Source organism: Dendroctonus ponderosae, unplaced genomic scaffold, assembly GCF_020466585.1.
Source record: "Dendroctonus ponderosae isolate FM_Combo_2020 unplaced genomic scaffold, Dpon_F_20191213v2 Dpon_F_20191213_1, whole genome shotgun sequence".
In the NCBI taxonomy this organism is placed as follows: Eukaryota; Metazoa; Arthropoda; class Insecta; order Coleoptera; family Curculionidae; genus Dendroctonus; species Dendroctonus ponderosae.
Window position 1 is genome coordinate 50596643 of NW_026017110.1, and position 27394 is coordinate 50624036.

A 27394-nucleotide genomic window follows, 5' to 3' on the forward strand; every position below is an offset into this window, starting at 1 on the left:
GCGCTCCTAGCAAGAGGAGATCGGGACGCCGTAAATAAATGGGAAATTCAGCGGGCAAATTTTCGGGTTTATCAGATGGAAAACTCCTCGCAGCACATTGTTGTATCAACTGCGTTATTTATATGTGGGGAATTCTAAAGGCGAGCTGTGTTTACTATAAGGCGCCCACGCTGTCGATCAGTCTACAGGATGAGGCAACTAAACGACAGAAGATACTAAAAAAGTAAAAACGTTTATTGAAATCAATTCTGAACAAGTGGAAAGTCGATCCTAATCTATTCCGCCTCCTGCATCAGTTGCTGCTTCTGCTGCTGAAAAAACAGCGGTTTCCGAATTTTGTCCGCATTCCCGTGAAACTTCTTGCCAATCGAGTCGCGCCTGTCGTGGATTCGCATATGCCGCACCAGCTTGTCCTTCCGCCCAAAGCTCTTGGAGCATTTGGTGCACTTGAACGGCTTGAGACCCGTGTGAGTGACCACGTGTCGGTCCAGCTCCCTCTTCCGGATGAACGACTTGTTGCACACGTGGCAAGTGAAAGGGCGAATTCCTGAAAATTTATCGGGTGAACCTTCGGCGTCTGGATAGGCGTCGGATAGTTACCTGTATGGCGCGCCATGTGATACTTCAAATTGTCGGGGGTGGAAAAAGTTTTCGGGCAAACGTGGCATCGATACGCGCGGCCTTCCGCATCTGTTGCGGATTTTTCCAGGCCGTCGCTGGAAAATGACTCGCCGGTTTGGTCTCTGCTGGGGTCGAACAGCATGGAATCTTCTCCCTGAATATTGGCAAATTTCGGGATTAACTCGATGAGTTCGAACGAAACGTTCACAGAGTGCGTACCTTGAATTCGTCCTTGATGTGCTCGGGCACACTTGGCAGGTCGTTTTCTTTCGCCTGCAAGTTGGTCTCGCTGCCAAATTCATTGTGGTTGAAGGGGTCCAGATTAATCACCTAGAATGGAGGGTTTTCACCACCAATAAAAGCCATGCCGGCAAACACTCACCATGTTTTCCTGCCGGTCGCCATCCTCCGGCGTTTTGGCCCCAATGGCCTTAAAATTCCGGTAGTCGGCCAGGCCCAAGTCGTTCCTCAGCATCTCCAGCTCATCCGACTTATCTTTGGCGTTCTGCTGAGGCCAGTGGCGCTTCTCGTGCCTTAACAGCTTGTCTTTGCGCCCGAAGGACAAATGGCAGTAGTTGCACCTGAAAGGCTTCTGTCCGGTATGGATCATGGAATGCCGATTCAAATCACCACGCGAAGTGAACGTTCTGGGACACTTGGGACAAACAAACGGCTTCGTTCCCGAATGGATGCGCATGTGTTTCGATAGGTTGGTGTTGCGTGAGAACGATTTCATGCATACTGTGCACGTGTAGGGTTTCACTCCTGAAACCGAAAAAGGGTGTAAAGCCTGCCGCGTTGGGGGCAATCAGGAAAAGCGCACCTGTATGGACAATCGTGTGTTTTCTCAAGTCGGAGCGCCGTGCAAAAGTGCGGTCGCATTGAGGACAGTTGTAGGGTTTGTCGTTTTTGTGCACACTCTTCATGTGGGCCGAGTAAAGCAGTCTGTCCGCAAAATTCATCGCACACGACACACAATTGTACGGGCAGGCTGAATTGTGAGCGGTCGTTTCGTGCTCGGTGCATTCCACCTGAAAATTAACGCACGATTATTGAAAATTATTCAGCATTTGGCGAATGCCACAAAAAATTTTCTTACTTTATCTGTAAAAGCGTGATCGCAGAACTTGCACATTGACACGTTTTTTCCATCCAGCTCTTGCATTTCCGTGTCACTTTGCCTTTCATCAGATTCATACTCGGAATCATAGTCCAGAGTGTTGGGATCCACCACCTGAAAATTTCGAGCATAAGCCAAAATGAAACGTTTCCAAACTCGCCCACTTCAGGGGGCTGATTTACCATAACGACGTTTTCTTCGGCGCAAGTGAGCATTTGGTCATAAATAGGCATCTGTGGTGAATTCGAATGATCTTCGCCATTCTCTTTGGAAATGCCGCCCAACTGGCGTAGGGTAGCATCGGAGATGAAGCACAATTGGCGGAATTCCAAGCAAAATTCGATTTTGAACAGGCATCGATGGCAAATCACGTTGGGCAAACCGTCTCCTTGGCACACCTGAAGATTTGAAAAAACAAACACATTTTCATTAAAAGTCTAGAAAAAAAATGCTACAGAAACTTACTAAAGTAACTACGCTTGCCGAAAAAGTGCTTTTTTCTAGTCTAATTGGATGACAAGAATTTGAAAGAAATCGTAAGTGTGCGGACTTTTTGCGTCCTCTGGCAACATTCGACGCCACACTCCCACTGATCAAAACCGCAGGAGTGCCAAAGGCGGCATAGATGTACTAAACGCATCAACAACAGTACAATTCGTGAGATTCAAGAGAATGGTCGCATTCAGCAGACGCTTTTTCATCGGTTTCAACGTTCCCTTTCTAATCGCTAAAGCTTGGTTCTCATGGGTCCGGAATGCTTTCAGGGGCGGATCCAGCTTTAAATTCAGGGGGGGGGATGTGAAAAAAATACAGTCTTCTGTTGTCTATGAACTTAGAAAAATTATAGTCGTTTTATTATTAAATTATAGGCGTTTTAAAAAGGGTGGCGTAAGATTATTGCAAAATTTCATGTTTTCCGTCCCGTTTTGCATGTTTTTCGGAAGAAAAATGAGCAAGAACGCTCGTTTTTACATCATTCCAAAGAGAACTAAATGGCCTTTTTAGAAACTGAACCATCGATAAGGAAATGTTGCAGTTTAGATTTGCGTGGTTTTTTTTTGAGTTGCAAAATCCACTTGTACATAACGCTGCTTTTTTCGAAGTTTCTCAAGAACCATTCGAGCCACAAAATTCGTTTTGACATCGTTGAATAGAGAATTGAAAAGTCGATTCAGTCGTAACAACGTGAGTGAGGAAATTCGAGTAGTTTTGGCGCAGAAAGCGAAATTTGAATATCAGACACTTAGGTTCAAGATTATGCCAAAATTTCATGTTTTTCGTCCAGTTTTTGCTCATATCTCGGTAGCAAAAGGTGGAAGAACGCTCATTTTTACATCATTATAGACAGAAATGAATGGCCTTTTTAGCAAGTGAACTCGATAAGGAAATGTTGGCAGTTTTCTCAAAAAATGTTTGAATTCAAGAAGTTTTGGATTTGCGTGATTTTTTTTTTCAGTTGCAAAATCCACTTGAACATGACGCTGCTTTTTTCGAAGTTTCTCAAGAACCATTCGAGCCAGAGAATTCGTTTTGGCATCGTAGGATAGAGAATTGAATGGGGGGAGGGGGTCATGACCCCCATGACCCCCCCCTGGATCCGCCCTTGAATGCTTTGCGGAAGCGGAGTGCGGAAAGTGCGCGCGCGGCCTASTATTACCATTACTACGCGCGGAAAAAATCACGTAGTTCACATGTATCCGGATTATTTTTCCGCAATCCGCCGACAGTGTTGGCATATCTTTCGGGAAGCGAGACACGATACGACTATTTTCTACATTTTTTTCTTGCCACTATTTTGAGGCGCATGAAATGAACGTTCGAAGCCAAAAGTTAAACCAGCTTTTGTCTTTGCGCGTTCTAAAAAGAAGGAAACAAAGATATCAAAATGAAAGAAGGTCGATTAGACACCGCTGAACATAATCTTTCATTGGAAATAACCTAGGTTTTCACATTCTTCCGCACGCGATGCGGAAAATATTAAAATTTGGGAACGGTCCGGATAGTCCGGGTAGGATTGGTCCGAAGATTTGCATTTTTTACTATTTATTGGTGACCAAGATTGGCCAATAGGTCGCGATATAGTACATAGGCTTGACCGTTTAGTGCAAGAATGCGGGCCACGACACCCTTGAAGAAACGTCAAATGGGATTGATGTTGTCATGCTGTCCCTATAGGGCAGTTTGCTTTGGCGCTGAAAAACGCTGCAGTTTTCCACGGTTTTAAGTCGATTTTCCGAGTTTAAGTCCCTTAGACCTTCACGCGTAAGTGATTTTGGCCGAGCCATTAGGCCCATTGGGCTCTAAACGGGGAATAAAGCCGATTTTCCTTCCGGATGACATGTGACTGACAAATGCAAGTAACGCGGCCATTTTATGCAAGGTTTTACAGTAATAAAAGGTCGTTTTATGCTCTGAGCACGTGCAACCGAGTCCCAAGCAAGCCCAGGGCTGAATAGGGCTTCGATTAAAAAGTAAAACACGTGCTACTTACCGACAAGGCTGTACAGTCGACGATTTTCTTGGCAATGCTCTTCTCGTTGCCGTGGATGTTGTTAAAAATGCCCAACATAAAACCGTCCTTTTGCAGGCAAAGGCGGCAAATAGTCGCGTAACTTCGCCAACCCTCACTGGCCGATTCCACAACACCTTCGTTCGACTCCATTTTGCGATCGGGCGCCGCTAGTTCACCGATTTGTTCCCTCGGATCGTACAAATTGTCAGCAAAACGTCGTTGTGCCGTATCGAAGCCCGGGCAACGATCAAATGTTACTTGACTAGTGTGGGGCGACGTCTCCACGTTGCAGATAGGACTGATGTCGCTCTAGGAGGGCGGATGCCTTGACTTGCGCGTGGGCCCCTCGATCCGTAGCCTTTCAGCCCGGACGTGCAGCTGCACAATGGCGGGACATTCGAATGGGATCGGCTCGACTGGGGGCTGCTCAAGGGGCGCGTAAAACTGACATTTCTGCATAAAAACGCCCTCTTAAGGAAACGATTAGACAATTGCCTGAAAAATGGGCCCTGGTAGTTGCCGAAAGTCGCACTCGATTTATTTTATATTTTACATTTATTTCCTCCAGTGGGTTCTGTGCGCCCTAATATTCGACTGTTTTTTTCTTGCGTTGCAAGCAATCAAAACAAACGGCAATCGCTACGCTCCAGTTAGGCTCTGCTATTTAGCAAAAGCATTTTTTTCGGTAAAACCTGAAAAAAAATTACTGTTCGAAACCTGCTTTATTCTTGATTTACTGACCAAATTAGGCAAAAAGCATTTTTCAACTCTTCGATAGGGGTAGCCTTAATCAGATTTTTCAGTTTTCATTGTCTGGGCGAAATGGCGAAATAACATTTAAACCGAAACAATCAAGAACATTTTCACGCCAGAATGGCGAATGAACAATTAAAACAAAATTATGAATGAAATTAATTATCAATTCACCATAAATCTGCACTGGCCACCAGAACTGTTGTATTAGAGAGTTGCTGCTGCCAAATTCAAAATAAAAAATGCATTTTGTTGCAAATGTTCGTACGCCATTTCGCCCAGACAATGAAAACGCAAACATCTGATTAGTTAAGCTACTCGTATCGAAGGGTTGAAAAAAGTTGTGTATTGGCATTCCAATTCGCCTAATGAGAGCTAGTAGATCCATGCAGAAAATAAAGGAACGCCAAACTCCTGTTCTTGATATTCCTTCCGCTAGCAGACTATGAAGGCTTTCACGGCCGGTCAAATCACATATAGAAAAGTTTTCCGCGCTTTGAGGCCGTGGTCCATGCGAATCTCTTCCTGACGTTTCGACCACAACTTCGATGGGCATTATCAAAAGCTATGATCTAGAAACTTTTCAAAAATATTTTTTCACCTGAAGCCCGTTTTGGTAGCTATGCTGCCATTCTCATTCTTCTCATTTGACAAGTTTCGACAAAATAGTAAAACTCGGTTATCTTATTTTTATTTTTTCCAAATTAAGTTATTTAAATCAAACATTTTGTTCAAATCAAATATCTTGTTTGTTCTTTTTTCAAAAGTACTTTTAAAAACCACTTAAAAATTCGAAAAACAGAAATTTAGGGACATTAAATTATCTACCGTTTTTTCTCTATCCATTCTACCGCTTTCGAAGTTCTTGGTCTGGCAACGCTGAGTTGAACCAGTCTTCAAAGGCGATGAGGCAGTGGGCGAAGTGATCTCCCGTGCTTTCCGCTTTAAGACTGTTTCAACTACTGGATCCCCTATTGTATTTATGCGGCGACAGGGGATCCATTTTTGAATCCGCCTTTGAAGACTGGTTCAACTCAGCGTTGCCAGACCTTCGAAGAACCTCGAAAGCGGTAGAATGGATAGAGAAAAAACGGTAGATTTAAAAATAAAACGGTAGATAATTTAATGTCCCTAAATTTCTGTTTTTCGAATTTTTAAGTGGTTTTTAAAAGTACTTTTGAAAAAAGAACAAACAAGATATTTGATTTGAACAAAATGTTTGATTTAAATAACTTAATTTGGATAAAATAAAAATAAAATAACCGAGTTTTACTATTTTATCGAAACTTGTCAAATGAGAAGAATGAGAATGGCAGCATAGCTACCAAAACGGGCCATATATCCAAAATATTTTTGAAAAGTTTCTAGAAAGTAGTAAAATTCGATTATTCTATGTTTTTTTGTCTTCAATTCCAACCTTAAAGAATAGTGATAATTTGAAATGAAAAATAATAGTTCCTTTGTACATAAGTTTTACCTATCTAAAAAATAAATTATGACAATAAAATTTAAAAGATTTAATCAAAAACATGTTTTATTTCTTCAATTTATTCACCAACCACCTCGATTGATTTGCCATTATTTATTCAAATAATCCCACTCTCAGATTTTAGCATTGGGAGGAGTTTGAGTCGGGAAGAATTTCGGAGAGTAACACAGGTGTGTTACAACACAACACATGTTACTAGAGAATGGCCCGAAATTGTCGAAATGTCTTTGCCTGTTGGGTGGTCTTTTCGACCTCCCAAGACTCACAAATTATATTGCAAATATTTAACGTAACATTTTAACGGTAGATTCTTATAGCTTAACGGTAGGGCGGTAGCACCCACCCTGAAAACGGTAGACCTGGCAAACCTGGTTCAACTACTGGATCCCCTGACGTATTTACGCGACCAGGCCGTGTGAGCTCATGCGTGGGGAGTGGGCGGGGTTCAATTGTTTCGGCGCACAGGCTGTTTGCCGCAAAACGCGTTTCCAATCTGGATTAAGGGCCGTTATCTCTTCTTTCCTATTCAAATTGTTGTCATGTTTAAGGATCTCAATAGCCGCTCTGGTTAGTCTCGGGTAATACCGTTGAGATTGGTGCAAAATGTCCACTTCATCGAAACGTATTTGGTGCCGATATATGCTTTGCCACAATTGCATGGAACTCTGTAGACTCCTGGTGCTGATAAAGGATCCCGTTTGTCCTTGGCCGATCTCAGTCTGTTGGATTGTTCGAGTTGGTTTAAAAACTACTTTGGCTGTGTTTCTCCAGTATCCTGCCGATCCTGTCCGTGACTTCATATATGTATGGGAGTCAAGCCCAACCCTTACGCTCATCATGCGTATCTGTTCTCTCAGGACAACCTCCACTGTTTTTTGGTCGAATTGCTCTATTAAACACGTTCTTGCTGTATCCATTCCAACCAAAGGACCAGGGGGTTCTTCCCTTAATGAAAATGAAAATAAAAAAATCATCACTTAACGAACCAACTTTCTTTATTGAATAAAATGCAGCACAACACTAGCAAAATTAAAAAAAAAATAACGCGTTTCAATTGGCCGGGGGGTTCACATTGGCATCGTGACCACGCCTCGATCATCAGCTGGAGCTCCAAGGGTTTCGCTGCGCCTCTCACCTGTTGCCCTTGCTTTTCTTCCATTTCCCGTAGAAACTGGCAATCGGTTCAAGTACAATTCCCACTGACTTTGCCAGACCCGCGTAGCTAAACTCTTTGTTGTCGCCGCTGTTCAGCGGCGTGCTGTGACTGGCGCCAATCAAGCAAGTCACCACGTTCGAGGCGTCCTTTTGCTGATCGGTAAAGTAGTGGCAACACTCGATGATCTGGATGTAGACGTGCATCTCCTTGCCCTTTTTCTTCGGGTATTTCACGTAGGGAATGGGGGTCCGTTCGTTGGGACGCTGCGACCTGAAGAATCGGTTTCCCCTGTGGAATTGCGACTCCAACCAGCGAATGGCGTCTCGGGCTTCAATTTTATCCTTCTTCAAGTCGTCCAAAGCCGAAACCACTGGAAGAGCAAAGGCAAGGGGTTGAATTGTGGGACGAGGAATTTTGTTGTGACCACTCACCAGCTGCGGGCACAATCAAGATGAACTGGCGCGAGTAGACCAGTTGCTTCACCATATGCGTGGATTTAATAAGAGCGTCGGCATCCACTACCAGGTATGGGGAAAGGGCGACTTTGGTGCCACCCACCCGGGTTTCCAGGGCGCGCACCTCCGCAGCCAACCACAGATGGCCCATGTGCTTCATCTTCATCTTGCTCATTTGTCCGCCGTTCTCCGGCTTAACGTCCCCATTGGTTTTGGCTACCGCCGAACTTTCATCTTCGCGCTCCTAAAATTTCACGCAATTTAATCACTGCTACGTGCTAAGTGCCTTGCAAACTCACCAGTTCTTCCATTAAGGCTGCGGCCGATAGGCCTTGTTCTTCTTCGTCGTTTTCGCTCAGCTTGCACGTGAACACGTTGCTGTTCTCATCGTAGTTGACTGCCGTCTCCTGGATCTTCGACAGGAACTTGCCGAACGAAATAATCTTCAGAATGCGAATTGTGGCCTCTTCCGTACTAGTCACATTTTTCTTCAACAAATAGTCCCAGTCGTATTCCTTCTGGGCGTCCTGGACAATGTCGATGCCCTTGAGCACAACGTCTTCAGTCAGTGGCATTTTGTGCTCTCCCTGGATCAGTTCCGCAATCTGGAACTTTACGTCGTGAACCTTGGCCAGGTTGAGATTCACCAGATTGCTTAGGGAAACGATCTGCTTGATCAGCGTCTTGGTGTTGGAAGCGCACGATTTGATGATCTCCTGGCTGGATTTCAGCCAATCGTTAACGGCGCGGATGCTTTGTAACAGTCCCTCTTCATTGATAATCTCCAGCATAACATTCACATCCATTCGCTGGACTTTCTTCAGGATGGACGTCATGTTCTTTGGCTCGTCGAGGATCTTTCGTTTCGTAAAGCCATTGCGCTTTGATTTATCGCCTGGAAGCTACACACAACTTATTCAATGACCATTAGTGTCTTTTTTTAACGTTTAACTACCTTAATGACATCGAGCTCTTCGTCTGAGGACTCCACCACCCGAACATCTTCAGCGTCGGAAATGAAAGAATCGTCCGAGCTGCTGCAGTCCAAGGCGTCGTTTTCGCTCAAGTCCGACTCCTCATCGCTCTCAGTTCTGAGCACTTTTCGTCTCCTTAGCTTAGAAATGGATTTTTTCTTGCTCAACTGCATCATCTCCTGGAAAAGCAACATTCCATCAAATAACGCAGTTTCCATGGCATCTTTCACTCACCTTAAGAACGCCATCAGATTTCCTACTGTCGTCTGAAAGCGGATAGTTCAGCACGGCTTCTTCAATGTGATTGACCATTTTCATGATAATCTGCGAATAAATGCTGAGAGTAAAGGCGACCAGGGTGGACAAAGTGGGCGAATTGATCGAGTGTAGCTTGGAAATGGCCAGCAGGCAAATGAGCACCACTCTAGAACAAAAAAAAAACAGTCAAAGTCCAAATCAAACTTTCCAATCAAAGTTCAAGTACCGGAAAATCATTTGCCCAGTTAAGTTGCTGGTGTCCAAGTCGATTACAGTTGTTGGTGAATCACCAGACTCGCTAGCCGTGGGCTTTGCAAAGGTCAGACACTCTTCCAAGTTCTTGCAGGTCTGATGGCACAGACTGTAGACGTTCGGCACCTTTTTCTTGAAGTACCAAATGTCGATGAGTAGCAGGAACCTGCAAAATGGTGACGGGAAATTAGTAAATACTCCGGTGGTTTGGCTCGATAATAAAGAAACTATTATACTAAAAAACTACTATATTATTCAACACTCACCTAGCAATGAATCTCTTAATAGTCTCCGACTTTTCCGGCTCGATAATACAGTCGGCGTCCTCATCGATGCTGGGCAATTGTTCGATGAACTTGGAATTCTTCTCGAACAGATTCTGCAGATTGTTCGATGTGCCCTCAAAGGGCATCTTGCAGGCCAGACATCGCATGTAGTAATAAACGGCGTCCAGTAGATTGTGCTGATGCATTGCAAGGGTGCCCATCTGGTTGTAAGGCATGCCGGATTCTGGCCGGAATGTTGCCGCCTGCAAATAGTAGCGAGTGGCAGCTGCTGAGCCCAAACTAGGCTCCAGCTCCTGTCGATATCTGGATAAATCCCCCATGTAGATCAGGCACTGATGGATTGCCTGTTTGGCCCATTGCTTCAGCTCGGGAGTCACTTCTGAGGCCTCAGCATCATCCAGTAGCATGTCGCAGTCGATCACGTTGCTCAAGGGGATTTGGAACTGGTAATTCAGCTTCAGCAGCATGTGATGGTAGAAGCCGATGCCTGGAAACACAAAACCAAATTCCAATCTTCCAGAATCAACTAAGCGGACTAAAAAGTTCCACCTGAGTTAATGTGGGACTGAATGCTGCCGATCTCTTCGCTGCTAAGTTCCGCCTTCTTCAGTTTCTTCGCGGTGTAAATTACTTCGTAAAACCCTTTACGCCATACTAGTTCTTCGCCACGGCGGCCATAGAGCAGAGGTTCGCAGAAAATCAACCGGTCGCAGTAGTCGCAGAATTTCCGGCGTTGAGCCTGCAGAATGGGCGTGAAAAGGTCCGAGATGGTGCGAACGCAGCTGCGGGCATCGTCCAGCAGTTTGGCTTGTTCGCCTATGATCCTGCAATGGAAATAAATACAAAAACTGCTAGAAAAACTCACCGGACGACATACATGGCTCCAAACTGTCAGAATGGGCCACCTGCCTTTAAACATGTCAGAAAACCTGTTCATTGTACACGTTTAAAAGCAGCTCATGTGGTGTCAATAGGGCAGTGCCCCAGAGCCCCCAGTGCATGCACAGGTGTGAGAATCTGTGCATACTACTGCCACATGGCGAGGAACGCGATGAAAACTCACCGATAAAGTTTTTTTGAGAGCTCTTGGCTCTCTTTTTGTTGAATATCAGTCGGGTTATGGAATTTCTTCATTTCAACTCATCTTCTCCTTCGATGGTCAAGAATTCCTCAAAATACTTATGCGTCGGCTGCTGTTCACGATCGAAATTTCCAAAATACTCATTGTACCATATTTACTATCTGAATTATGATCTTTTAAAACCATCACAATTCTTATCAAAGTCCATAAAATAACAGTTGACATGAGACGGGCGCCAACCGAAGCTAGCCAATCTTCTCCGTAAATCACGCGAATACTTTGGCACCACCGCAAATGAGGCTGCAAGAAAAGATCCACTGTGAAATTTTAGTGACAACCGTGTTTTTTTGCTTAAGCTATGTCTTAGTGGAAAATATGCTGGGCAGGAAATAATTCGCAAATAATTTATATATAAATATGTGTGGCACTACTGGCATTTGGTTGATTCCTGACAAAGGCGAATGGGCCCAAAAAAATTAACAGAACTTTTTGCAAACAGTGAAAGGGTAAACTCCACATGGGTATTTGTTGAATTTGAGTGTAAGCAATTTGCATAAATACACCGAATCCTGAATTGCAAATAAAATTACCTAGTTAATAAAAGCAGGAATTCCTGACGAAGGTCAATGAGCTGTTAAATAAAAACGGTAAAAAACAGTAAATGAGTTAAACGCATTGCAATAAGGAACGATCACCTCAAAATTACCAAGCAAATATCGCGTATTTTAATTTTTTTTTAAAGCCTTTAAAGTCCTACGAAGACTTCAGTTGACCAAAGAAAACTATATTGTCATGCTGGGAATTTTTCTCGCAAAAAACTAGAACATTGTGCGGACCAGAGCAGGTCATCCGAAAAAAGAATGTCTGCAACTTATAAATTCATGGAACAACAGTCTGCAGGACATCACGTTCCAACAGGACATCCTCTGCTGGCTTCTGGACGTGATTTCCATTTTACCTGAGAACCTAACGGTTGCGTAGCGTGAAAAAGCACATTTAGAGGATTTTATTTGAAGAACTTCCGTCCAATGGCACAGTCATTAACAGTCTCTAGAACCCAACCTCGTTGGTTGTTCTGTTTCGTAACTAGTCCATCCTAACAGGACCCGGTGACTTTGAGGCATTAAACTGTTATATAACTGCTTCACTTGCCCCTATATGCCATTAGCATGTCTACAGCTATTTAACCATTTAGAGGAATGTTCCATCAAGGCTAATGGCACATATTAGAAACACCCGAAGAATGCTCCCTAATGAAGCCTTAAATCATTGATCACGTTGGATTATTAAGTGCCAACTATCGCCTTGAAGGAGGACAACTTTTCGCGCTTCCAAAGGCACTTTTTCGACGGATTTGTGAGAATGCAAGCGATTTTTTTCAAACGGCAATGCCAACCAAGATCATTTCCTCGTCTGTTACTCATTTAGTTTGACCGCACCCTTTTACCTCGACCACCTTGATCCGAATCCTTCGGTGTTCTTTGCAACCGGAATGTGTACCTGATTTTCATTGGAATATTGATGGAACGAGATGCGGATTTTCTCGAGAAAATGTTGGAAAGTCGAACAGATTGAATTGGATGAGTGCATTGAACCGAAACGTCTGTGTGAAAAAAACATTCTCTATTTGGTAATAAGCACGACCAAGAGAGCGTCTTTTGCATGTTAAAATCGACGGCAGGATTATAATATGCATACTGATCAAGTACAGTAGTCAGATTGATGACAAAATTCTACTAGAAAACGCTATGAATGCATGCATACAGGCGATTGTTTGGCATTTTTCTGCTGTCTCTTTTGCAATCTTCCCATGGGGAAACTTACGTTGAACCGCAGCTTTTTTACGCTTAAAGTAAAAAAAAAAAAACATTTCGCTTTCTTGGTCTCGGTTAAGGACAAAACTGTGTCTACCAGTTAATAAAAAAAGTCTGAAAATTCGTCCGAACAAGTCACAAACATCAAAATGTTCGTTAAAAACTATACTCTTCTACTACCAGTTAGAAGATGGTGCGATTTAAATTGAGGAGAAGGAACTAAAATTAACGTTTACCGCATGTTTTCTAAAATGTTCTTCAAAAACGGCCAAAAATACCACAAAAAAGAAAAACTGTGTGGTTGTAAAACGGATCTCACTCTATAAAATGGTGAAAAAGAGGAAACCGCTAAGTCCACTAGTTAAGAAGGAGTGTGCAAAAAGAAATTGCTGCAAAAAATCTTGCAATATTTGATGAAACCAAAGTACGCTTGATTTTCAAAAAAAATCATTTTGAAGACTGATACTGAAACATGGTTTCAGTACTCACCTAGCAGATTTTGTTCGGTAAGAAAAGAACATTTGACTCTCCAGCTCAACTCGTTAGCGTCCACGAATTTTTTGAAAACATGCCATCCAACCTTGAGAAAATAAAACGCGCTTTGCATTCCTTTATTCAAAAAAATCCAATAACATGACCAAAAATGTCCCAAAAGTGAAAATTTCCGTGCTCATAAAACCGACTAGACTCGATAAAATGGCGAAAAAAGATGCTCACTAGAAATTTTAGTTAAAGAAGAGTGTGACTTTGAAGAAATGTCTGCAAAATCGCAACACTTCTGATGCTTCGTTTTTTGGAAAAATCCCAAAAATATGAGCAAAAATAGGGCAAGCAAAATTTTTCTTTCAGAACTTATTACGTAGACTTTGTTCTGTAAAACAAAAGAACGCTTGCCTCTCTAGCTCAACCGGTTAGAGTTAACAAATTTTTTGAAAACATGCCATCCAAACTTGCGGGAATAAAACGCATTTTGAATTCCTTTATTAAAAAATTCCCATAACTTGACCAAAAATTACCCAAAAGTGAAAATTTCAGTGCTGATAAATTCAACCTGCCTCAATGAAATGGCGAAAAATAATTCTCAGTAGAAGCCCTAGTTAAAGAAGAGTGTGACTTTGAGGAATTTCCTGCAAAACTTCAGCTCGGTTGATGCTTCTTTTTTTAGAAAAAATCTTAAGATATGATCAGAAATAGTGGAGCCAAAAAAATGTTATTTCATATTAGGCAGACTTTGTACTGTAAAATAAAAAACATTTGACTCTCCAATTGGATCGGTTAGAGTCTACGAAGTTTTTTAAAAAATGCCATCCAAACATGCGGAAATATTACGCGCATTCCTATATTCAAAAAATTCCCATAACATGACCAAAAATGACACAAAAGTGAACATTTCAGTGCTGATAAAACCGACCTGACTCAATCAAATGGCGAAAAAACATTCTCACTAGAAGCACTAGTTAAGGAGGAATGTGGCTTTGAAGAAATGCCTACAAAACCTCAGCACTTTTGATGCCTCTTTTTTTAGAAAAATTCCTAAAATATGAGCAAAAACAGCGCAATAAAAAAATTCCAGTTCTCAGGTAGACTTTAGTCTGTAAAATAATAGAACATATGCTGTCCAGCTCAGCTCTGCTCAGCTTCAGACTGAAAAGCGCATGTAAAACCTGATGACTTTAAAAACGACCAAGGCAATCAACTCTCGGAAAAATTCCCAAAACATGACGAAAAAGGTGGAAAAGCTGAAATTTTGCAGCGATCACGCAGCCTTTGGTCTACAAGCGTGCAAAATTCGACTTTTTAGGCGCTCCAATTATGGTATGGCACCTCTGGGTCTTTAGGAAATAAAGTAAAGACCATTTTCCGCTCAAACAATGATGGGCTTCTTAAACAGTTTCAACATTTTGCTGAAAAAAACATGTAAAAGTCTTTCTTGAACCAACTAATCTAATTCCATTCTTCTTCTGAATCAGACTCAATAAATTGTCGAATTTTTCGAAAATTTCGAAACGAGTCCCATAATGATAGAAACTCGAAGCCTGCTGAACCGTCTTGAATAAGTCCAACTATTACGGAATGTTTATTATAGTACACTGGCAAATTTGGGTGTGGTGCGATCACCATTGAAGTGAAAGTGAACGAACGAGAATATGAATAACTTGATTTTTTTGCGATGGGCCCCAGTGGGATCTTGAAGGCCGCAGGGATGGCCGAAGACCTCGACAATGTCCACTCTTCACTCGCTACGATCAGGAACCGTGAAACGTTGACGTGAAGAAATGAAGAAAAGCGAAAACGAAACGACCAACCGGTTGGGACAGTTTCGGCATTCCTGCCACATAGAAGGAAATTTTTCGAGAAAGAAGACGAACCTGCTTGCGTGGTTTAAACCACTATTCAACCAAGACTGGTTGCTTGTATTGACATACTGAGCCTGTAAACCAGTCTGAATATCTCGGAACGAGTTTTACTTTCATTCGGCATATTTTTAATATGTACTAATCGATGTTCGATTAGGTCGTGTCGAAATCGGCGCTTATTTATTTGCTTTAAGCTCCAAGTGGCAAATTGATGAAAAAATGGAAAAAATAAACGTGGATGCATGTTGTTTAGGTGTAACTTTTGGGAAAGTTCTGCCGATCTAAGTCGTTCAAGGACTGTTTGGTAGTTAAGCTAATCGATTGAACTTGGTGTTTGAAATGTCTGCATTGCGCCAGATTTTTTGCTTGTTTTTTCTGGCTATTGCTGTTCAGGACATTTAAAGAATTTCTCAATCCAAATTCAGTTCTTTGCTTCACAAAATCTCGTAAATATTAAGACTCAGGATGCACGCGTTGAGGAGGAAACGGCCTTCGAAGACACGTTGTCGAAACTTGTTCAACGCGGATTCACTTGCGAAGAAAAGCCAGAGAAGCGGCAAAAATACAGCATAAGTGCCAGTTCCTGTATTAGTCAGCTCTATTCAACCAGACTGTGTAGTAAATAATCAAGTATTTAGCTTCATCGGCTGGGTCCGAAAAGGCCTTTGAAAAACCACTTGTCGAACGCTGAGAGCTGAACTCGTTCGTCACGTTTTTTTGAAAAATTCCCTAAATCAGGCTAAAACTGTTACAAAAACCAAATTGTCGGGAATTATAAACAAGATTTTGCTCTCCGAGATTTTATAAAAATCCAGTAATTAGAGGCAATAGTTAAAAAGGAATCCGTATTGGAATACATGCTGGCATGAAGTCCTTGCACTTCTTGCAATGATTGATTCAAAAAATTCTCAAAATTATACCCGAAATGCCACAAAAATGCAACTATGAGGGTTTATAGAAGAAAGTTTACTCTATAAAATTGTAAAAAATATTTATTTGGCCGAAATGGGAGAGGAGCAATAAGGCATTGAAAATCCACTCAAGATGTTAATGTTAAAATTCATCGGCAGAAGTTGACACACAATATTGAGGTTGTTCTTTCAAAATGCTTTAGATTACGCAACAAATGCAGCATAAATTGAACTTTTATCACTTATAAAACAAGCTTTACGACATAAAATCGTTCAAAAATTAGCCCTGTAGAAGCATCAGTGTGAGAGTAATGGGACTTTGAAACAACTGAGCGAAAACGTATTGGGGGCAACAGCTTGGAACCTTTATACAAAAATAGAGAAAAAATTGTTTTTTTTGTGATCTATAAAGCAGAATCTTCTCTAAAAAACTTCTAAAACTTGACTCTTTAAGTGAACCGCCAATTTTGAAAATATGCTGTCGACACATAGTTAAAATAAATCACAATTTTGGGAAAAAATTCCAAAATTTGTCTACACCTGCCATAATAATCCTACTCCCTTATATAATCTAAGAGAAGAAAGAATCTATTAGACACATTTTTTTCCACCGAATCGAACGAGGAGCTGAAGAATCGGATTTTTAAAATACGCCATTGAATTTTCTATTTTGGTCGCCAATTTTTTCAAAACCCACCTAAGCTGAACTAAACACTTTTAAAAACTCAAATTTTGAAACTTTTCTCTAAAAAAATCCCCCTGCAATGAATTCTTTAAATGCATCAGTGAAGGAGGAATGGGGCTTTCAAAACATGCCCTCCAGGCGTATTGAAAAAACAAGACACTTTGAATTCGTTAGTTCAAAAAATTCCGCAAATCAGACCAAAAGCGTTGGGCGAATAAAACTAGCACTTATTATACAAAGCTTTGCTCTATAAAAGTGTGAAAACAGTGACTTTCTAGGCCTAGCCTACTAGTTGGTGTGGAATGCGACTTCCTAGAACACTCCTGTGGAAACAATTGCCAAAGAATGCCCTACTTATGTTGCGGGAGTTAAATCTTCAGCACTGAAACTTTAACGAGTGTTTGAAAGTATTACAGGAAGAGCTGGAAAAAACCAAAGATTTTCCTGTAAATGACACAAAAAAATCCTTCAGATAACTTTATCAGCAATCCAAATGGAGATTAGTGTTTGCATCTGGGCCATTCTCCACGCCTCCCATTGTTGCAACTTGCCAAAACATCTGAGATCGACTTCACGCGCTTTGCGCATGAAACAATAGAATAACAAACGAAAAAAAATGAAAAAAACACCACACCAACTCGATTAGTCAATGAAAATGCAAACGAAAAAAGCCTTGACGAGCCTACTTGTCACCAATGGGCAACACCCGTCCTATGCAAGGCTCATTACCGAGTTTACTGGGTTTTCTTGACCCAAAAAAGCCTGCTAGAGGCGGATTTCAGTCCTCAAATGCCTCAAATCGTCCTATTGAGAAACTGAATTCAAATCTCTGCAACGCATTACACAAGAGATCATCCTCCGCACATCAATAGTGAAAGTGATTTGCTAATGGACTATTTGAACTTTAGATGCGCATCTTCGTCTTAATTAGTTGTTGAATAATTCAACGGGTGCTTGAGCAAATCACACGGCTAGCGGGTAGAGGAAAATTCGTTTTTTTCGGTTTTTTTTTGCAATTGCTAGTAAATTTTCCTTGTTTTCTTCTTCAGCAGCTGAAACCCAAATGCTTTTAACGATTAGCGACAATGTATGTGCAGAGGCGCAAAGCCGGCCACGGTTTCTTCGGCGACGCAGGAAAGAGTTAAAGGCAGCAGGCGGGGGAAATTGGTGCGGCCGTTAAAAAGCCGACTTTAGCCGGATGGTGCCTAGTTGATCGTTTTTCCTTAAGACAATGAAGAACTTCGTGTGTATTCTTGTGCTCAGCGCACTTACCTTTTCTGGTAGGTAACACGTGATTGTCCATTAACACCATCCATCCATCTATCCATCATCCAGCCATCGAGAAAAAATCAAAGAACAATCGGGTTCAAGTGAACAGTGTCGCGGTTCGCGAAATTAGTGCCAGCTGTGGATGCGTTTGAAATTTTGTTTTTTTCTCGATTGCCGGCTTTTCATTTGTTGTTTGCCAGTGTTGAGTGTTTGGATTTTGGGGGCGCTTTCCAGTCTCGAAACTTCGTTTTTCCGATCATTTGCCCACAAAACCAGCCAAGGGAAAGTCGAAAAACATCCAATGCATGGCATATGGTCAGATTGCTTTGCGCGAGAGAGCGCTCCCAAATTGACCCCTTTCACCACTTAAGCTAAATTAGATACTTAAATGTTGCATTTTATGCTGGGCAATTTAAAAAAATTTTTTTTTCGGTTTTTGGTTTGTTTTCCCCCAATTTTCTAACGCTTCTTTCGCAAATTACCCAACTTTCCCGTTTTTGCGCTCTGGAGGGTTGTAATAGTTAAAAGTAGGCCATCGGGTACATTGTGGTAAGTTTGTGATTTTTCCGAAAAACTTTTTATTATATTTATAAGTTATTTTATAAGAAATACCATTGAAAAGGCAAAAGTGAAGGCTATTAATCGCGCCAAGCCTCAAATTGCATTACTTTCGTTCGATTTACATCGTACAAGCCGCTTGGTTTGATGAATTGTTCAATTTGCGTCAGTTTCAAGAAAATTTAATTGAAATAGGACAAAACGGTAATTTTATCTGAATTTTTTTATGCCATATTAACGCCAATTTCTTGAGATCCTGACAAAACACGCAGTATTTTTAATGTACTTTTAAAGGCACAATTCACGCAAGTTAAAAAAATTATTCCTTCACCAAAATTGAAGAAATAGCTGAATTTTCATCGCTTGACAAAATTATAGCTAAAGAAAAAATGTCGATTATTCATAACAAAGTTGCTCAAATCCTGAACTTCCTGCTAATTTATTAAATTTACTAAAGAGCAAATTTGATTCGAACATGAACAGATCTTTCCAGGAGTTGCTGAAAAATATTGGCAGAAAAAAAAATTCGTGCCTCGAAAGGAAAGCATGTGCAGCCTTATAGTTCCTACAGAATATAGAAGACACATTAAAGTTATATTTTGTGCAAATCGTATCAGAAACCAAAGAAAGGGTAATTTTTTGCATATTTTTAAACCTTCACTAGTCATCGACACTCACCGCCTTATAAAAAAATTCCATACTTACAAAATAAAGCAGGCAAAATCTTGTAATTTAAGCAGTGCATAAAAGATACTTTGGAGAATAATTACAAGAAAGTTCATCAGAATCCAACAAAAAGTTGATGATGATTTGCAAAATTTGAAACGTGAATTGCAAACCCATCAAATAAAATTTGTCAACTTTCCGCCACTCCAAACTAAAACATGTACAAACGTGTAAGTTTAGCAGTATATAGAACATAGCTTGAGGTATATTTCCTGCAAATTTCAACTGAATTTAATAAACGGTGGGGGTTTGAGGAATTTTTAAAAGCGCATTTGAATCAGACAACGGTAGAGTTACACAAAAATGTATCCACTCCAAGATAACGCATGTTGAAACTTGCAGTTTCCGGTGTGTATATATGAAGGCTTGACGTATAACTTAATGGGAATTAAAAATCGACGGATGCAGACTTTGCAAAGACATTATCGCTACTCCAAAGTAACCGACAGCAAAATTTGAATTTTCTGGACTTTATAGAAAACACTCTAAAATATATTTTCTGCAGATTTTAATAGGATCAAACGAATGGCTGAATCTTTAAAAATGTTCAAAGTGCTGAAAATCAACAATGGCAGACTAACAAAATCCAAAAAAACTCCAAACTGAACAACGTAGAAAGTTGCACCATATTTTTGGTACCATATAGAGGACCCTTTTAAAAACATTTCCTAAAAATTTCTCAAAGCTCGAACAAAATGTCGAACTTTAGAACATTTTTAAAGGCGTATTTGAAATACACAATGCAACAACTTTCTGCAACATAAATTTTGGCTTTAAAGTCTAGTTAGGAAGCAGAGATTGAGCATTTCAGAATAGTATAGAAGATCTTGAAGTCACATTCCCTGGCAAGTTTTTCAGAATCTAGCAGTAGGTTGTTGAAACTGACAATTGCAGCCTTAAAAAAATCTTTAATTTGAAAAAAAAAACCGAACAAATTTGTATTTTAGCAGAGTATAGAGGACGAAATAATAAAGTTTTGAAAATTCTTTAAAACGGCAATATAGATATAGCGACAGTCTTTTGAAAAAAAATTGCTAAACTCGCAAGCGAAACTTGAAGTTACTGGGAATTACAGCAGGATACTTAGGAAAGTTCCGGGTACATTTCGTGGAAATCCCAGGGACGTTCAAATAAAGGCAAAACCACCACATTGATAAAACTGGGCGATGCGCCCAAAACAACTCCTTGTGGCTTGTGAAGCAAATTCCTGCATATTAAGGGAAAATTGAATATTCTACTGAATGGTCCAACTCATCTAGCAACCTTTCTTAAGCATCCAGTCACCTTTAGGATGATTGGATGATGATTCACGGTTACACAACGAAACCGCTGAAGAAAAAAGCAACCATAAGTATGCGGGAAATGCAGCGGCGGCGACAATCCTTCGCCTCCAAGCCCACAATGATAATTGTTGTCTTATTTTTTCACATTGCGCCAGTTGGCTTATGCAAATCGGATGTCGCAACACCATGCAGCCCATTTGGTGTCCTCATGGGTTTCCATCGTTTGCTTAAGACATTCGACATGGGGAAATTGAAAAAAACGACGAGTGTCCGATGCAAAATTCCTCCGAGCCCAACAGCATTCGTTCTTCTGCGTTATTTGGCATTTGTCCAATCAAGGCCAACCAGGAAACGTTCTTACTACGTTCGTTTATTGTTTATTTATTAAGCGTGGCCGATTTCTCGACTCGTTTCGTTTCACGTGAATTGCCAGCTAAATTCCACCCAACTGGTTTGTTCGAGTCTTTTACGACTTTGAGCCTTGGGGGGTTGGTTAACGCAGCCTCAAATCATCAGCTGAATACTTTTCAGAAAACCCAAACGCACCTAAACAGGCTGAGAATCGGCACCATTAATTCATTGGTTGACATTTCAGAAAGGTGCGCATACAAAAATGGAAAGTGGCCAAATTGTTACTCAAAAACTGGTTAAACTTATGTGTGTGTGTACAACATGTGTTACGACACGCTGTTTATTCGCCTTTTGGTAATTATTCAACGTCGCTTTCAAGCGAACCATGAAAGTTCTTGGTACCATTTTGCGCGTTGTCAAGCTTTTAGAAATCTTGCCAAAACTTTCCAATTTTTCCACCGCTCTATCGGTGCGCAATTTTTTTTTCCATCTTTTTCTTTATGCAAACTGTGACCTTTTTTTTGCTTTTCAGCCAATGCGCAGGACAGTTTCAAATGCCCGGACGATTTCGGATTCTACCCACACACCAGATCCTGCGACAAGTACTGGAAATGCGACAACAATGTGGCCGAATTGAAAACCTGCGGAAATGGACTGGCCTTTGATGCCAGTGATCCAAAATACTTGACAGAAAACTGCGACTACATCCATAATGTTGAGTGCGGCGATCGTGCCGATTTAGGTAAGTTTTCATCAAACATTTCCCATCAGTCCTGGTACAACGATTCCAGGCTCCGTTTCCATAGAGCTCGGCACTACAGCGCGCCCTTATTTGCTACAGGCGTGGCTTGCCACCGCTTGCGCTACCGGGAGTGCTCTAAAATGCTTTAGTGTGCGTTCACGATTAATTCAATTAATGCCCGATTTGGGTTAGCCGGCAGGAGGCGTGAACGATGTGAACGAACATTTGTCGTGTTTGATAATCAGACCTCGCAATCGATTACTCAACCGCATTTGATTGGTGCAAATATCGGTGATTTATGCCAATATGATTTTTACCGAATGGTATGGTTATGCAAGATTGGTCGCCGATATGTTGAAGAAAGCTGAGACTGTGCCCAACCCTTCTGGTACCGATTCGATCTTTGTGAGGAGTTGGCAATTTTTAAAGAAAGGTTAAGTAATCAGCAATTTCCCGCTCTTACTAAAAGGCTTCTAAAAAATTGTTGAGAACCCAAATTTTGCTCAACTTTCGTTAATTTGATGCTAAATGTTTAGTTAACGCCCTGCAGAATTTTATTCGAAGTTTGTGAGGAGTTGCGATTTTTTACAAAAAGTTTGGGAAATCAGTCATTTTCCGGTCTTGTTTAAGGGCTTTTTGGCCGGAAGACCGGTTGAGAGTCTAGATGTGCTCCAATTTGGTCCGTAGAAATTTTTAATCTCTTGGAGGTTTTGCGGAGATGTGATTTTTGAGCAATTTGTCGTTGCGCCCGCTTGTATCGTTGAGAGCTCATTGTACCCAAATTTGGTTAGATTGACACTCCATTCTTCGCGCGCTCAAAAAATCGTTGACGCCTCAGATCTTGCCCAAATTTGGTCAGTTGGGATCCTAACATTTAGTGAACGCTCTGGGTAAATTTCAGAGCTTTGTTGCAACTTACCTCTTTTCCAACTTCGCTTTGCAATGCAAGTTTCACTCCTTCAAATGATATTCAATTGTGCAAATTAAGGAAAGCAAACCAAAAAGTTTTCTAGTGTTTCGTGCGGTTTGCGCTTGAAACAGTGCCGACACAACTGTGCAATTGACTTAGCAGATCATTGACCCAATTGATCACAGTGTTCAGTCAGTTCAAACAGCTTTCCGACCAACCAGATGGCAGAAAAATCCATTAACATTGTTCCTTATTCCAGAACCTCCAATCTCCACCACCCATTGCGAACGACTGTACGGTATCTTCGCTGATGAGGCCAAATGTGACGTGTTCTGGAACTGTTGGAACGGCGAAGCTTCAAGGTAGGACAGGAACCCAACCATTGCCCGATTCTACTTAAATCCTATTGCCTCTTTCCAGGTACCAATGCTCACCTGGATTGGCCTACGATCGGGAATCGCGCGTTTGCATGTGGGCCGACCAAGTGCCAGAATGCAAAAACGAAGGTAAGTTTCACTTGGCAGGCTCTCGCGAAAAACATGTAAGATTGCATGTGAGCGATCCGTTTCCACAGGCTGTTAAGCTCGGAGAAATCTGCATTTGCACGCAATTAATCAATTTTCCAGTACATTAATTCGGCGAAAGTGCCGCAAGTTTGTTTGCTTGAAAACTGTTTCGTTGGCTCGAGCACACTGAACGATTTTTGGCGACACCCAATTGGCGACTAAGAAATCCAAAATTGAGCCAACTGTTAGGCCTTGACAACAATGTACTTACTGTTTTCAGAGGTAGCTGGAGGATTCAACTGTCCAGCCAATGGCGAAGTCAGCAACACTGGGTCTTTCTCCAGACATGCTCACCCGGACGACTGCAGGAAATACTACATTTGCCTTGAAGGTAAGCCGCGTAAGCATTGTATACAATTCGAGAAAGCCCCATTCTGATAAAACTGATCAAAACAGGTCAAGCTCGCGAATACGGGTGCCCGATTGGTACCGTTTTCAAGATTGGTGATGCCGATGGTACCGGAAACTGCGAGGATCCAGAAGACGTGCCCGGATGGTGAGTGTTTTGTGGAAGGGTGTCTGTGCTTAACCGAGTGGCTCTTTTTGTAAATAATCTGTAATTTCCATTTTTAACATTATGGCTCTGTTCCGTCTAACTTTCTGTTAATTTTTGCTCCTCTAGTGGTACAGTGCAACCGGATTGCTAACTAGTCTTTCTAGGTTGAAACTTAATTTGATGCGATTTCTGCACAGTTCAATGGAAAAATCTGTTAGTTTTCTTTGAACGCAAATGGAAGGCTGACATTTCGTTTATTTATGGACAACATTCCGATATATAAATTTCACTAGAAGGAATCCAGGGTCAATAAAAATCGGCCAATATTTTTGGCTGAAAAAAATCTGTAAGACTCCACACAGAAATTCGCCAATTTCACATTAGAGCAAACGGAAGAGTGAAAATCTGATCACGTCTAGATAAGGGCCCAATATAACTACATATAATTGAAAGGCATCCAAAACTAAGTCAGCTCAGAACTCAAACCGGTTTTTGGAAAGTTCTTAGCGCGTTCACTAAAATTGCACAAAATGTTGCAAGCTTTGATAAAAAAAAATTGCAACTTTCAAACCAGAGCAAATAGACATATGCAACACAGGAAAATAGGCTGGATCGAAGCTCAAAGTTATTTTTGAAAAATATTCAAACTTGACTTATCTTTTGCAACTGTGCAGTTTGCGAGTCTCGACAGAAAAAAAATTGCTTCTTCCAAACCAGTTCATGCATACGTTTGAAATTTTGGCCACATATTCGCGGAAATGCCCGATAACCATTCCACTAAAACTAAACTGATTCACAGCTCAGACTGATTTTTGAATAATCCTCAACCTTTAGTCATTTTCTTCAATTGTGCATTCTGCGTGTCCCCACATAAAAATCCACAACTTTTATAACAGGGCAAACAAAGTCATGAACTTTTGCCTACGGATAGATAGAGGGCCAGAATATACCTCAGAGAAAACTAGACGGTCTCAAAAACTCAAATGCATTTTTGAAAAATTGTCAAATCTGAAAAAATTGACAAAGGTTTTCAGAAGTCTCGAGAAAAAAAATTCGCAACTTCCAAACCAGCTCATACATAAGTTTACAATTTTGGCCACAGATAGATGAAAGCCCAGTATAACAGTCAAAGAAAACTAGACTGGCTCAGAACTACTCATATTGACTCGATTTCTTCAATCCTGGGCACAAAAATCCACAACTTCCAAACCACAGAACGAAGGCGCTTGAAATTTTGACGTCATATGGAAAAAAGAGCCAGTATATGCCTCAATGAAAACCCACCTGGCTGAGAACTACGAAAGATGTTTAAAAATTCGCAAATCCACCCCTTGATTTCTGCATACCACCACACAAAAAAATCACCACTTCCAAACCAGAGCAAGCAGAGATGTAAAATTTTGGCCACAGACAAAGGATAGAGGCCACAGACAAAGGCCCAGTCAGAAAAGTAAAAGAAAGACCCCTTAGAAAAAGTAGGAAGAAAAGCTGGCACCTTTTTGAAAATTTGCAAAAACTTCACAGTCCTCCACATACAAATTCTCAACTCCCAAACCAGAACAAGTACAAACCAGAAATTTCTCCCCTGCCTAGACTAGACCCCAAGGAAAATTTTGCACAATCAGCATATATGAATCCCCTTCAAAATTACACATTAAAAGAATTTGTGTTTTTGAATCATGTACGTTGCACTGTGCCACCACCCCCCATCCAAAACGCCAGTAACCGCAGCTCCCTGAACTCCGCCACTGAACTCCCCCATCTAGAAAGGCAAAACCAACCAAGCTCCTCGACTATTTCAGTGAGGACTATTATGGCGATTTGGACTTGAAAAGCATCAGAAAGAGCGAACTTCTTGCTGGACTCCAGTCCAGTGGCGCATCGAGGTCCACCAATCCCGCCCCCAAAAAATCAGCCCCCCGGCCTGCACCCGCCTCACGTAACACCCCTGAATCTTCCAACTAATTAGGTAGTGTTTAAGCGCAGTTTTCCCCAAAATGTTTCACGTTTTTCATGCATTTTATGGGCCCGTTGCGATGTTAGTGTGTACATAATGGTCAGTGGCGCAACGGGTTCGTTTCTTTGGGGGGGCAGGTGAAGTTACGGTACGATTTTCTATAGTGTAGGGCGCAATGTTAGTTTTATGATAAATTCGGCAGGAAGTCGTTACAAAATTGCTCTATTTTGTATGCATAGAAAATTAATAAAAATCCTACTGTGACCTGTGTGTGTATTATTCGCCCCATCCTCCACTAATGCACTGTTCTTCACTGTGGCACCTCAGCAGGTCCTGCTCTAACTCTTTGGGACTTTGCTGATGAAATGCATGGGTTTTTTAACTATTTGTTCAACTTTCTATCTGTACTTGTTACTAATTTAACAACCACACAACTTTCGGACTCACCAACAGCAGGAAAGTAGGATTTCCTGCCACTGTCCAACCTTCTTTGTAACCGTTTTTTCTTTTCTAGTGAGGACTACTACAAAGACGTAGACCTAAAGGCCCTAAAAAAATTAGGCTACTAAGCTAACAGTTGGTGTAAATGAGTTCTTTTTTTTGTGACTGAGAAAGTGTTAAGGGGAGTTAAGTCAAAATTAACCAAAAAAGCAGACGAGAAGGGCGGCTGCCACTATCTAGTATTTATTTGTTAACTTTTTACTGTTAAATGTTGTATAGTGTGTTAATACTTAGTCAATAAACCGTTAGTTAATAGCAGTGTGTTTTATTAATGCACCCACACTGAGAAAAATGAAGAAATTCAAGAACCAATGAAAGTTCTTAACGGGTTTTCACTGCACAACCAAGGTGATTAGCCAGAAAGCTCTCATACATAATATGCAGATGTAAAAACGCTCGCCTACTTTGAAAGTGATTTCTATGCATAGTTTACCCAGATACAGCCTTGGACATTACCTAATGCTGTTGAATTTAGATGTAATTTATAGCAGAACTTACCTTATCGGTCTAAGAAAGCACCGTTGGCCTTTACAGGAATCTGCAGAGTCCAAATCTGGGCTGTTCGGTGTCCTACAAAACGGCACAGAGTGTGAAATTTCAACTAAATGATTCCGATTGGACAAGAAGATCGCATTGAAACTTTGGGAAAAGTAGAGGGTTGATTTTTTCATTAGACGAAGATTTGCTTGTTCTAAGGAGCCCCGAGTTTCGCATGCCAAACGTCAGTCTAAATGCTACTAAAGTTTTTTCAGAAATTCATCATTAAATGTTTAGGAAAGCCAAAGTGTTAAAGCTGCCCTCTTTTATCAACGACTTTTCTTGTTGAGCAACAGTGTTTCTGTCCATGACCATCATCAGGTCTCAAGCCAGTGGGGGCTAAGAAGAAACAACGCACGCTGTTGAAAATTGCAGGGTTTGCTTTAAAAAAATCTAAATAAAAAAGCGCAAAAACCAGAACATTCGTTCTACAACTATTTGATAGAGGATTATTTGTTCCATCAGATCTAAAACGTTCGTTTATGGGTCATCATCAGAGCTATAGTGAGTGACCTCCAGGTGACACGCACCGAAAACGCAACTACATGCACATTGTGCTATAAATTTAAAAAAATAAAATACTGGAACCCATGGAACTCCAAGTCGGCCCCTATTCAACACGGAAATGTATGCTTTCATGAATCAAGAAGTTTCGTTCATATTGCATCAACAGGCCTCCAGCCAGTGGCGGTGAAGAAGCAACAACGCAAGCTGTCGGAAATTGGAGAGTTGCCTTTAAAAATTTCTACATAAAAGAGCAGACAAACCAGGCC

The 27394-nt window shown here is 41.2% G+C and overlaps 3 protein-coding genes across 6 annotated transcripts; 1 reads left to right on the forward strand and 2 right to left on the reverse strand.

Annotated features, from left to right (window-relative positions):
• Positions 1–213: 213 nt before the first annotated feature.
• On the reverse strand, positions 214–4664 carry LOC109538783 (zinc finger protein 300). Its single transcript, XM_019906171.2, has 8 exons — positions 4233–4664; positions 1924–2139; positions 1721–1855; positions 1445–1652; positions 1004–1386; positions 841–951; positions 601–775; positions 214–547 (listed from the first exon to the last, which is right to left on the reverse strand). Exons 1-8 carry the CDS (start codon positions 4401–4403, stop codon positions 276–278), a joined length of 1671 nt encoding a protein of 556 aa, XP_019761730.1. The 5' UTR covers positions 4404–4664; the 3' UTR covers positions 214–275.
• Positions 4665–7472: 2808 nt separating this feature from the next.
• On the reverse strand, positions 7473–11184 carry LOC109538780 (nonsense-mediated mRNA decay factor SMG5). Its single transcript, XM_019906166.2, has 9 exons — positions 10941–11184; positions 10427–10701; positions 9857–10364; positions 9565–9756; positions 9315–9504; positions 9062–9259; positions 8406–9008; positions 8083–8350; positions 7473–8021 (listed from the first exon to the last, which is right to left on the reverse strand). The coding sequence occupies exons 1-9, from the start codon at positions 11009–11011 to the stop codon at positions 7627–7629; spliced, it is 2700 nt and encodes an 899-aa protein (XP_019761725.1). The 5' UTR covers positions 11012–11184; the 3' UTR covers positions 7473–7626.
• Positions 11185–17899: 6715 nt separating this feature from the next.
• On the forward strand, positions 17900–26339 carry LOC109538781 (protein obstructor-E). 4 transcript variants are annotated; one of them, XM_019906169.2, is made up of 7 exons: positions 17900–18005; positions 21445–21654; positions 22824–22926; positions 22985–23070; positions 23351–23470; positions 23527–23626; positions 26098–26339. In XM_019906169.2, exons 1-7 carry the CDS (start codon positions 17957–17959, stop codon positions 26150–26152), a joined length of 723 nt encoding a protein of 240 aa, XP_019761728.1. In that variant the 5' UTR covers positions 17900–17956; the 3' UTR covers positions 26153–26339. The 4 variants fall into 4 exon arrangements, with proteins under 4 accessions (XP_019761728.1, XP_019761729.1, XP_019761726.1 ...); XM_019906170.1 differs by having other exon boundaries at positions 23351–23461; XM_019906167.2 differs by lacking the exon at positions 26098–26339 and adding an exon at positions 25429–25847.
• Positions 26340–27394: the final 1055 nt, after the last annotated feature.